The sequence below is a fragment of the Aquarana catesbeiana genome, linkage group LG10 (assembly GCF_042186555.1).
Source record: "Aquarana catesbeiana isolate 2022-GZ linkage group LG10, ASM4218655v1, whole genome shotgun sequence".
NCBI classification, from domain to species: domain Eukaryota; kingdom Metazoa; phylum Chordata; class Amphibia; order Anura; family Ranidae; genus Aquarana; species Aquarana catesbeiana.
In genome coordinates this window covers 204,005,333-204,017,871 of record NC_133333.1, presented here as the reverse complement: position 1 = coordinate 204,017,871, position 12,539 = coordinate 204,005,333, and the positions used below count along the sequence as shown (strand labels likewise).

The 12,539-nt window shown below is 44.5% G+C and overlaps 1 protein-coding gene across 1 annotated transcript; it reads right to left on the bottom strand.

Annotated features, from left to right (window-relative positions):
- Window positions 1-7,862: 7,862 nt before the first annotated feature.
- Window positions 7,863-11,875, bottom strand: TIMM8B (translocase of inner mitochondrial membrane 8 homolog B). The gene is made up of 2 exons (XM_073601319.1): window positions 11,657-11,875; window positions 7,863-8,225 (listed from the first exon to the last, which is right to left on the bottom strand). Exons 1-2 carry the CDS (start codon window positions 11,771-11,773, stop codon window positions 8,058-8,060), a joined length of 285 nt encoding a protein of 94 aa, XP_073457420.1. The 5' UTR covers window positions 11,774-11,875; the 3' UTR covers window positions 7,863-8,057.
- Window positions 11,876-12,539: the final 664 nt, after the last annotated feature.

The following is a 12,539-nucleotide window of genomic DNA, read 5'->3' as shown; positions in this document are numbered from 1 at the left end:
AGCTCAAAATATGCCTGTAATCGTCCTAATGTGCATGGACACATAGGATAACATTGAGTTGCTTCTACAGGCAGAACACAAAACTCCTGTAGAAGCAAGGTTTTTTAATCCAGTGTGCAAGGAGCCTTAAGCCTCGTACACACGATCAGATTTTCGGACGCCGTTCGTCCGTTTTTTGTGGAATGCTAGTCACATGTCGAAAGTAAAGATGTTACTCACCATACGAAAAGCAATGTACTAACAATACGAATTTTGGCAGATTGTTCGTCAGATTAATTTTTACTTCCAATTTTCGTATCGTGTGTATGTGCCTTTACACTCACCATCTTCTTGCCGATTCTCTAAACCTGGCCAGCCAGGAAGAGTACATGATGGGGGCGGAGCTGGAGAGTTTGAACCCTCCCACAAGGTCTCATGGCTGTGTATACAGGCATTTCTCTGCTTCTTTTACAAGCCTGTGCTCCGCCCGCCCACGCCCCAAGCTGTGCAGTATTCTATTAAACGCTGTAAGTGGAGAGGGGAGGTCCAAGGCAACACAGAGTGCTCCGCTCACAGGGTTCCCGGGGCATAACTCGGGACGTGACTGATGCGGGACAACCTAAAAAGAGGCACTGTCTCAGCAAAGCAGGGACAGTTGGCATGTATAGCAGGGGATGATTAATTGAGCGCATGCACCAGTGATGTCACCAGCTACATGCAGTGTGAATATCTCCTAAACAGTGCAAGTTTAGGAGTCTCTTGTGCAACATCCCTGGATTGAGATGGGGTTGAGAGAGGCTGCTGCACACAGAAGGTTTTTTATCTTCATGCATAGAATGCATGAAGATTAAAAACAAAAAAACAAATAACCTTCTGCCTTTACAACTAGTTTTAGATAAATCTTGCATAATGTGCTAGAATGCGATGCATACTAGCACATTATGGTATTGCCTTGCAGGGGATTTTTTGTTTAAGCTGCAGTTTACTACCGCTTTAACTTGCCCCAGCATCCTCAGAAGAAATACCAGTATGATTCCTTGTCTAAAAGGAATTTCAGTTGTCCACAAATACTGATCCTTCTGTGCGCTGAAACAACCTCTGTTCATTCAGTGCAGAGCAAATCTTCACACAAGCAGCTCCCTCTAGTGGTAACAAGGAACATAATATTTATAGCAAACATGGGAAAATTGAGTACTGTCCGTGACACTTTTTTTATTTGCACCAACATACAATTTTTCAGGACAAGCTTTCGGAAAGCTTGTAATGAAAAATTGTATGTTAGTGCAAATAAAAAAAGTATCACGGACAGTACTCAATTTTCTCTGTCACAATTGCACTAATACGGCTACAATCACATCAAGTATAGCAAACATGCAAACACAGAGATGGGCAATGCTGCTGGAATATACCCTTATCTTTACTAACGGTCGGTAACCATTCATATTGCCTGCTTTTAATAGACTGCAGAGACACAGATGCATAACATTTAATAAAAGTACAGTTGTTATGTATTTATATTGTACCACAAGACCGCTGAGAACCAGAATAGGGGAACGTGTGTGACTCCGCTAATCCCAATTAAAATTACTTTTGAACGCTTCTCAATACTTTAAGGAATGTTATGGGGAAGCATGGCCAGCTTTTTTTTAATTTTTTTTTTATTCTTTTTATTGATTGAAGAGAGAAAGTTTACAAGACAGAACCTCTGGGCATTCCCCAGGCATGTACATCAAAATAAAAGGCAAAAGATACATAGCAACAGGCGTCCACCTAAACAAAAGCACTACTAACACTATACTGCTTGGGTCCACTAAATAGTAGAGTATGATAGATTTGGCACTACAAATGGATACACTCAACCCATGATTAAGAGAAGAAGGGTTAAATGCAAGTGTTTAGAAATTGTCATCTGAGATAATGAGAGGTAATAATATAAAAAAACAAGAGGCTTCAATTAATGGCATATATACCTTTAAAGCTGCTAGGTCAGAGACCAACTGAATTGGTAATAGTTATTGGGTGACATTAGATATTAGATTCTGTCCAAACGTTCCCTACTTTAACAAATTTGGCAGGGCAGCCACGTTAATAGTATGAGGCCTTGTACAAGGGGATGGAGGAATTAAATCGCTGAATAAAAAAAAAACCTGTAAGACAACGGCATAATGTGCTAGTATGCATCGCATACTAGCACAATACGAAAAACTTACCTTAGAACGAAGCCCTTCCAGTGGTGCCCACTCAGAAGGCTGACATCATCCCCGGTGTTTCTTTTGGGTTCGCGGGCTCCGGCGCTGAGTGGCCGGAGCTGCAAAGACGTCACTGCCACGCATGCGCGCGGGAGCCGCTGGCACAGGCTCTGAAGGTCCGGCACTGTAAGCCGGACCTTTAGAGCGCATGTGTCAATGATGTCATCAGCTGCTGAATATCTCCTACACTGCAAGTTTAGGAGATATTCACAGTACCCACAGGTAAGCCTTATTATAGGCTTACCTGTTGGTACAAGTGGTGTAACAGAGTTTACAATCACTTTAACTAGGGATTTCCAAAGGTTGAGAGAGGCTGCCTCCTTCAATTACCATTTCAGTACTACGGCCTTACTCGTGTAGAATAACAGCAGACCTATATAGGGGTCTTGGTTGCTTGAAGGAAAGCAAGTGAGCCCACCAGGCCGAGCAAGCAAACCACTATGGTCAGAGGAACTGTGGTCAGTGTAGAGATGAAGTCCAGCTTTAAATTCTGCTGCATAGAACAGGTGGACATAACAACAAGTATAGGCGCATCAACACAGAGATCATAAAAGTCCCAATACAAATCTGCTAGTTATTGACAATATAGTCCATCTGGCATACACAGGCAAATCGGCTATGTAGTTGTATTGGGAGAGGGAAAAAAAACGTCCACAGGAAGCACACAAGGCTGCCATCAATTAAGGGAAGAAACCATATTCCAAGGAGCTGAAAAAAAGCACAAGTGGAGAGGTGCCTCTGGGTGTTTTTAAAAAATCAATTTAATAGACAACGTAAGATCAACTCACATGTAGTATAAAAATGAAAAACATGGTATCAGAAAGTCGAGATGACGTTCCCACATCCTGCGACAAGATCTGTGCTGTGTATGATGACCGGGGATCTTCTGAATGATGTAAACGCCGGCTCCGGAAGAGCGGCCTCAGAACGAGGCTTGGAACACAGTGGATGGCTGGCAGCAGGGGGACGACTTGGTCTGCTGAGGAAGGAGTGCGACTTGCAGAGCATCCAAGTGCGCAGGCTCATGAAACGCGTCCATTTTTGATGACGTCGTCCCCCTGCTGCCAGTCATCCACTGTGTTCCAAGCCTCGTTCTGAGGCCGCTCTTCCGGAGCCGGCGTTTACATCATTCGGAAGATCTCCTGTCATTATACACAGCACGGATCTTGTCACAGGATGTGGGAACGTCATCTCGACTTTCTGATAACATGCTTTTCATGAATACAAATGCACGCCACATTTTTCAGATATTTATTTGTCAAAAATGTTGAAAACCATTTATCATTTTCCTTCAACTTCACAATTATGTGCCACTTTGTGTTGGTCTATCACAGGGGTCTCCAAACTTTTCAAACAAAGGGCCAGTTTATTGGTCTTCAGACTTTAGGAGGGCAGAAAATGTACCAGGCCCCAGCATCAGTGAGAATAAATATGGCCTCGGGGTTGGTGATCAATAAGAGGAGTAGTGCCCCTAATTAGTAGCAGGAATAGTATCCCATCATTGGTATAAGAAATAGTGCTCCGTTGCTGGTATCAGTGGGACGAATAGTTTCCCAAGGGCCAGATAAAGGCTAGCTAAAGGCCACATCTGGCCCTCGGGCCGCAGTTTGGAGACCCCTGGTCGATCGCATAAAATACATTTACGTTTTTTGGTTGTAACATGACAAAATGTGGAAAATGTCAAGGGGTATGAATACTTTCTAGGCACTGTAATGTTATACAGCCAGCTAAGCTGCAGAAAGTTAATTTCCTGCATTCTTTGCACCTCCCTTCCTCACTAGTCGTTACCCATATAATGCGCTGTTTTACCATTCTTGTTTGCTATGACTAAGGCCCTGTTGGGCAGAAAGCATCAAATGGATTAATAAAAGAAAGATTTTATCTGCAGCTTTCTGGTGTGCCGATCGATATGTATGGATTAGTTATGCATTTATTGTTTATGTTTAGGTTCAAGTAGCAGGAAGGTTAGGTGTTGGAGCCAATGACACTTTTTCTCTCTTCTACATACACTATTAGATTTTCTGCAGATTTTTGTCTTCATATTTACCAAAACCATATAATATGAGGTGAAACCTTTAGAGTTTCAATTTGTATGCAATCAGGCAGGACCTTCCACTACATGGTTTTGGTAAATCTGAAGGCAAAAATCTGCGGAAAATTTAATAGCGTGTACAGGGGTACAATATTGAACTGTAGGGCTCAATAGAGTCGGCCCACCCTTATAACCTATAACAGCTTCAACTCTTCTGGGAAGGCTGTCCACAAGCTTTAGGAGTGTGTCTATGGGAATGTTTTTTTCCAGAAGCGCATTTGAGGCATTTCAGGCACTAACAATGTTGGAGAAAAGGCCTGGCTCGCAGTCTCCACTCAAATTCATCCCAAAGGTGCTCTATCAGGTTGAGGTCAGGACTCTGTGCAGGCCAGTCAAGTTACTCCACCCCAAACTCACTCATCCATGTCTTTATGGACCTTGCTTTTTGCACTGGTCCAAATCATTTGATAGAGGGTGGATTATGGTGTGGGGTTGTTTTTCAGGGGTTGGGCTTGGTCCCTTCGTTCCAGTGAAGAAAACTCTTAAGGGGTCAGCATATCAAAACATTTTGGACAATTTCATGCTCCCAACTTTGTGGGAACAGTTTGGGGATGACGCCTTCCTGTTCCAACATGACTGAGCACCAGTGCACAAAGCAAGGTCCATAAAGACATGGATGAGCGAGTTTGGGGTGGAGGAACTTGACTGGCCTGCACAGTGTCCTGACCTCAACCCCATGGAACACCTTTGGGATGAATTAGAGTGGAGACTGCGAGCCAGGCCTTCTCATTCAACATCAGTGCCTGACCTCACAAATGCGTTTCTGGAAGAATGGTCAAACATTACCATAGACACACTCCTAAACCTTGTGGACAGCCTTCCCAGTAGAGTTGAAGCTGTTATAGCTGCAAAGGGTGGGCCAACTCAATATTGAACCCTACAGACTAAGACTGGGATGCCATTAAAGTTCATGTGTGTGTAAAGGCAGGTGTCCCTATTCTTTTGGTAATATAATATACATTCCACATCAATAATTATGCTACCAAATTAGTGTGTGCTTTAAATTGCCTCCAGCATTGCTCTTGTTTTTTCATGCTGGAGGCTGCCATTTTGCTGAAGCACAGAGCCCCTGAACAGCAGTAAATCAGAAAGAGGAACTAAACCCATTGATCGAACAGTTTAAATAAAAGTTACATTTCTGGAATGCTTGTGACCTCAACCAAACTGTCAAACCATCCAATGGTTGGTGTCATAACTGGTCACATAAACAGCACCACGGCAGTTGCAGATCAAACAGAAGCAGCTTCCTTGGCTGTAAAGGATAGGAGGGTTTAATTCTGCTTAAGGCTGTCAGCAGATTGGCCTCTAAAAATGAGTCAGTGCCTATGAATGGAAAGCAACTGAGCATGCGCAGAGAGCAGGGTGAGACAATGTATTACTGGATTTTAAACAGTATAAAACACTTATTTTTAATGTTTTACATAGCTATACCTGCAAATGGGGCCAGCCTGAAGAGATCTAGCAGGACTTCTTTTCTGACTAAAGTTCCACGTTAAGAGACACAGTGGGTCTTGTGACATTTCACTTTTTGCCACAAGTTTTTGGAAGATGTGGAAGGAAAATGATTTTTTTTTTTTTTTTTTTACAAAGTTGTCAACTTAATAAGATATTTCTGACACACAGCATAGGCATACTTCATCCTACAAACCAAAACACATTCTGCTACCCCTCCTGAGTATGGCGATACCACATGTGTGAGATTTCTTTTAATGTTTGGAATAATTATGCAATGACATTATGTACACTGAAACAGGAACACCGTCACTGGTGTGGTAGCGATCAGAATTCGGTTGTTAGCTGCAATGGTCTGGTGACACTGGCATTGGTGTTGAGGCAATCTGGAACACTGTTGTTGTCTTTCACTAGCCTGGCGACTGTGAAACTGATGTGGCAATTAGGAACACTATTGCTTGCTGCACTGGTCTGGCAACACAGACTTTTGTGTTAGCGATTAGGAACACGGTTTCTGACTTACACTAGTTTGGTGATACTGGGACTCATGTGGCAGTGATGAGAAAACACTGTTGCTGGCTTACACTGGTCTAGCAACACTGGAACCGGTAAGGCGGTGATCAGGAACACTATTGCTAGCTGCACTGGTCTGGTGGCAATCAGGAACAATCTTGCTGGCTGCACTGATCTGGCGACACTAGGACTGGTGCGGTAGTGATCAGGAACACAGTTTATGGTTTACACGGGCCTGGTGACACTGAAACCCGTGTGGTGGGATCAGGAAATTTGTTGCTGGCTGCACTGGTCTGGTGACCCTGGGACTGATGTGATGGTGATCAGAAACACTGTTGAAGGCTACAATGGTCTGGTGACCCTGGGACTGATGTGGTGGTGATCAGAAACACTGTTGAAGGCTACAATGGTCTGGTGACCCTGGGACTGATGTGGTGGTGATCAGAAACACTGTTGAAGGCTACAATGGTCTAGTGACCCTGGGATTGATGTGATGGTGATCAGAAACACTGTTGAAGGCTACAATGGTCTAGTGACCCTGGGATTGATGTGATGGTGATCAGAAACACTGTTGAAGGCTACAATGGTCTGGTGACCCTGGGACTGATGTGGTGGTGATCAGAAACACTGTTGAAGGCTACAATGGTCTAGTGACCCTGGGATTGATGTGATGGTGATCAGAAACACTGTTGAAGGCTACAATGGTCTGGTGACCCTGGGACTGATGTGGTGGTGATCAGAAACACTGTTGAAGGCTAGAATGGTCTGGTGACCCTGGGATTGATGTGATGGTGATCAGAAACACTGTTGAAGGCTACAATGGTCTAGTGACCCTGGGATTGATGTGATGGTGATCAGAAACACTGTTGAAGGCTAGAATGGTGTGGCGATAATCAGGAACACTGTGGCTGGCTACACTGATCTAGCAACACTGTACTGGTGTGGCAGCAATCAGGACACTGACTGCACTGGCATGGCGACACTGTATTGGGGTGGCTAGCTATCGGAGACCATGCCAATTTAAAGATTTATAATGCAGCAGGATTACCCGTTGCCCTGCAGTGGCCCTAACTTTGGTGGGTAAAGCGATCAAGGCCTGGGATCAAAAAACTTACAAAATAGATTTTTTTTTAGATCAGGCGTGGACACAGCTTCGAAAACATAGGGCATATGGCGCTCAGTGGGAAATACTGCTTGCCACTATGGCCCATAGAAGTAAAGCGGACAGAGCCGCAACCGCATAATATGAACATGGTTGCAGCACAGTGAAGAGGGATTTTAATGTGAAATCCGTCTACAAGCAGCTGTGCAGGAGGGGGCATATCCCACCCAATCGCCTGCCAACCATGTAACAGCTGCTGGAGGAGGAATCAGAGTATTGCACCCAAAGCAAAAAATAATAAATGCATATTTTTATTTCTTTTTTGCAACTGGTTTCAAAAAAGGTTGCAAAAGGTGCATTCCTTTTACCCAAAACCACTATAGAGTCCATGCTAAAGCAACAGAACGGATTAGAAGCTTTATCATTTTTTATACATTATAGGAATGTATTGCAATGATGAATAAAACACTGTCGGTATGTGTAACAATAGCTCTCAGCATTTTATTTGACACCCTAAAACAGATTTTGTGTATTTAGGTTCTGACTGACGACATATATCAGTACAATGAGCCAGGCTCCAATTGTTGGAGTTTCAAGAAGCAGAATGAATTGGTTATTTTCTATCAAGAACAAAAATTAATTTTGAGTCCATAACATTAGGAAAGAGAAGTCAGTGTGTCCCTTTCTGAACAATCTGAGAAAAGCGATTGGTGATGGAAAGGGTTGTGTCAATAAATCGGTCCACGCAGTTCACTAAGCAACTCTCAGTTCTTGAGTCCAGCTTGTTGCTAGGTCTGTCCATACATTTATCCCAGCAGACATCCATAAAGGTGTGCACCTAGGAAAAGTAAAATATAAATATATATTTATTAAGGAATGAGGGGATACAGCCGGACCTTTTCATTTTATACATGCCATTAAGATCATTTTCAACATGGAGCAAAAACATGAACAACATTTAGAGAAAAACATTTATCAACAATAATTCAATTAATTTATAATATATAAAATAAAAATTCAAGTTGCGCTGATTGATGGTAAGTGATCTATGTGATTCCTTGTACTATTGAAACAAATTACTAAATAATAAGTGACCAGTGAAGACAGTTTACCAATAATGCAAAATAACATAATTAATGAAAAAAAAAAATCACTATTAAATCTTTGACTGAAAAAAAAAAAGTCCATGTATTAAGTCAGTGGTCTCCAAACTGCGGCCCGGGGGCCAGATTCGGCCCTTTGCCTGCTTTTATCCGGCCCTTGGGGCACTATTTCATCCACTGATACCAACAATGGAGCATAATTCTCCCCCACTGACACCAATTAAGGGGGCACATTTCCTGCCATGACACCAACGATGGGGCACAATTCCTCCCAACGACGCCAACAATATGGCACAATTCCTCCCACCAACAATATGGCACAATTCCTCCCATCGACACCAACAATATGGCACAATTCCTCCCACCGACACCAACAATATGGCACAATTCCTCCCACCGACACCAACAATATGGCACAATTCCTCCCACCAACAATATGGCACAATTCCTCCCACCGACACCAACAATATGGCACAATTCCTCCCACCGACAATATGGCACAATTCCTCCCACCAACAATATGGCACAATTCCTCCCATCGACACCAACAATATGGCACAATTCCTCCCATCGACACCAACAATATGGCACAATTCCTCCTAATGACACAAACAATGGGGCCCAATGACATCAATGATGAGGCACAATTCCTCTCAATGACATCAACGTTGGGGCGCAGTTACCCTTACTGAAACAAACAATGGGGCATTCTTTCTTCCCACTGAAGCCAGGACCTTTTCTACTCCAACTGGCCACAATCCGGCCCTCCTAAAGTCTGATGGACCGTAAACTGGCCCTTTGTTTAGAAAGTTTGGCAACCCCTGTATTAAGTGATAGATTAATGTGTTCCTCCACAGTGGCACACGAACAAATCACCACAGGAAACGTAAAGAAAAAACTAGGATAGTGCCTCCACCTCCGCACTCACTGCCACTTACTAGCTGTAAATGATCTGTTATGGGAGATCAGATGCGCTTGTGGCTTATTCCCCTGCCTCCACCGCCTGGTTCCAGAAGATCCATGTCCTTAGTCTGCTTGTTTTCAGCAAACTGTTTACGGGATTTCTTGTGCATCAACTTTAGAAGAGTCTTACTTCTGGGACGACAGCCATGCAGACCAATTTGATGCAGCGTGTGGAGTATGGTCTGAGCACTGACAGGCTGACCCCACCCCCCACCCCTTCAATCTCTGCAGCAATGCTGGCAGAACTCATACGTCTATTTCCCAAAGACAACCTCTGGGTATAATACTGAGCACGTGCACTCAACTTCTTTGGTCGACCATGGTGAGGCCTGTTCTGAAGGGAACCTGTCCTGTTAAACTGCTGCATGGTCTTGGCCACTGTGCTGCAGCTCAGATTCAGGGTCTTGGCAATCTTCTTATAACCTAGACCAGTGATGGCGAACCTTGGCACCCCAGATGTTTTGGAACTACATTTCCCATGATGCTCAATTACACTGCAGAGTGCATGAGCATCATAGGAAATGTAGTTCCAAAACATCTGGGGTGCCAAGGTTCGCCATCACTGGCCTAGACCATCTTTACGCAGAGCAACAATTCTTTTTTACAGATTCTCAGAGAGTTCTTTGCCATGAGGTACCATGTTGAACGTCCAGTGACCAGTATGAGAGAGTGAGAGCGATAACACTAAATTTAACACACCTGCTCCCCATTCACACCTGAGACCTTGTAACACTTACAATTCACATGACACTGGGGAGGGAAAATGGCTAATCGGGCCCAATTTGGATATTTTCACTTAGGGGTGTACTCACTTTTGTTGCTAGTGGTTTAGACATTAATGGCTGTGTGTTGAGTTATTTTGAGGGGATGGCAAATTTACACTGTTATACAAGCTGTACACTCACTACTTTACATTGTAGCAAAGTGTCATTTCTTCAGTGTTGTCACATGAAAAGATAGAATAAAATATTTACAAAAATGTGAGGGATGTACTCACTTTTGTGAGATGCTGTATATATACATATATTGGTTTGCGCAAAAGTTAAAGCATCTACAAACTATGGGATATTTTTATTTATTTATTTTACTAGTAATGGTGGCGATCAGCAACTTATAATGGGACTGTGTTATTGCGGCGGGACACTGACACAAATACAGCGATCGGTGCTAAAAAATATACACCGTCACTGTGTGCTGACACTGGCTGGGAAGGGGTTAACATCGGGGGAGCGATCAAAGTGTTAAATGTGTGCCTGACCAGTGCTTTACTACTGTGGGGGAGGTGCTTGTACTTGCGGAAGGCATGGATCTGTGGCCCCTACTTAGCAGAGACAGACACAGGATCCATGCCTTTTGTAGTGACAGAATGGCAATCTGCCTTGTTGACATAGACAGACTGCCATTCTCCCTCTGTACCAATGCATTGGTGGGCGCCGGCGGACATCGAGTCCGCCACACCCGCCGATCAGCTCCCATAGTGTCTAAATCACAGCAGGAGAGGGCCATTGGCGGCGTGCGCCACAGACCTGGAAGTGCAGGATCACGTACTAGGTACATGATTCTGCGCAGGAGAGCCGGTGTGTGTGTATATATTATACACACACATTATATATTACACACAGTATGCGGTCGGCAAGTGGTTATATAAAAACAACAAACGTGCCTATAGCTACCTGCTCTGTGCAATGGTTTTGCACAGAGCTGCCCCAATCCTCTTCTGGGGTTCCCCTGCCGGTGCTCCAGGCCTCTCCTCTTCATCGGGTGCCCCCACAGAAAGCCACTTTGTATGGGGACACCCGTGCTTGCTCACGCCAGAGTCCCGTTGCGTCGTCCATTGTCACAGACAGCGGGACTTGGCTCCACCCCCCGCATCAAAGTTTGTGAGTGACTACAGTGGGAGCCAATGGCTCCTGTTGCTATCAATCTGTCCAATGAGGAGAGTGACTGTAGCCGCTGCTTTTGTGCACATCACTGGATCGGATCATGTGAGATCCCGGTGTCAGCGTCCATGTGAATGAGGCCCGGGTACTGTCCATGAGAGGACCTGACTATGACTGCTAGGGGAATAAGATTCCATGTGCACTGCCCCCACCTCTCCTGATATCTGGGCCCAGCAATGCCTCACCTATGATGACCACTATCAGACCATGCTGAGCCCCAGCCATGTGCCTCACTCCATCTCCCTCCCGGCACATCTCCTCACCTGAGCCGTAAACTGAGCCTTCTGCTGCTCCACCGCCAGCATCCTCTGCAGGTCCGCCTTATCCGAGGCGCTGGCGCCCAGACCGGACAGGTCAATTTCAGAATCAAAGTCCGCCATGTCTACCAGCACGACCTTCAGCTGCTGCACACCCGGTGTTCTGTGTGGTTCACCAGATTAGGCGACCCGTCAGAATATGTAACGGAAATGACGTTTCGTCGCCGCCATCTTGCTACACCCCGCACGCCTCCATAATAAGGATACACTGAGAAAGGGGCAAGCGGACATCTTGTTACACCCACCGGAGTTTTGAATTTTACACTTTTTAACAGTAAAGTGAGTTTATATCATGTAGTACAGAACTTAGAACTACGTATGAAGGTTTAGATGTTGAATTAAAAAAAAAACGAACTTCTGTCAGATTAGCAAACCTGTGAGATCCACAGGCTTGCTGCTGCTTTTAAAATTCAACATCTAACCAGTCCGACGGAATTCTAAGTACTGTATTTCACTATAGAAACTCACTTTACTGTTAAAAATAAGTGTAAAATGCAAAACTCCGGTGGGTGTAACAATATGTCCGCTTTCCTCTTCTCGGTGTATCCTTACTATAGAGGAGTGCGGGGTGTAGCAAGATGACGGCGACGAAACGTCACTTCCGTTACACATTCTGACGGGTCGCCAAATCAGACGAAACACCGTTCACAGACACAGCTCCGCCCCCAGAGCGGGTCACAGAATACCGCGGCCTGATTGACTGAGCAGCATGCCCCTGTGCGAGTCGCGGAACGCGGAAGCATGCGTTTCACCTAAGCTGATTGTGATTGGCTGAGCAGTTCGCCGCCGCATACCCTCTTACTCTAAATTGACTGTATTATCTGATTTT

Bases quoted from the DNA above. Each gene is read 5' to 3' on its own strand.
- TIMM8B (XM_073601319.1), bottom strand. From the start codon at position 11,773: ATGGCGGACTTTGATTCTGAAATTGACCTGTCCGGTCTGGGCGCCAGC. The intron at 8,226-11,656 runs GTGAGGAGATGT...TACTTTTCCTAG, and splicing joins AGGCTCAGTTTACGGCTCAG to GTGCACACCTTTATGGATGT.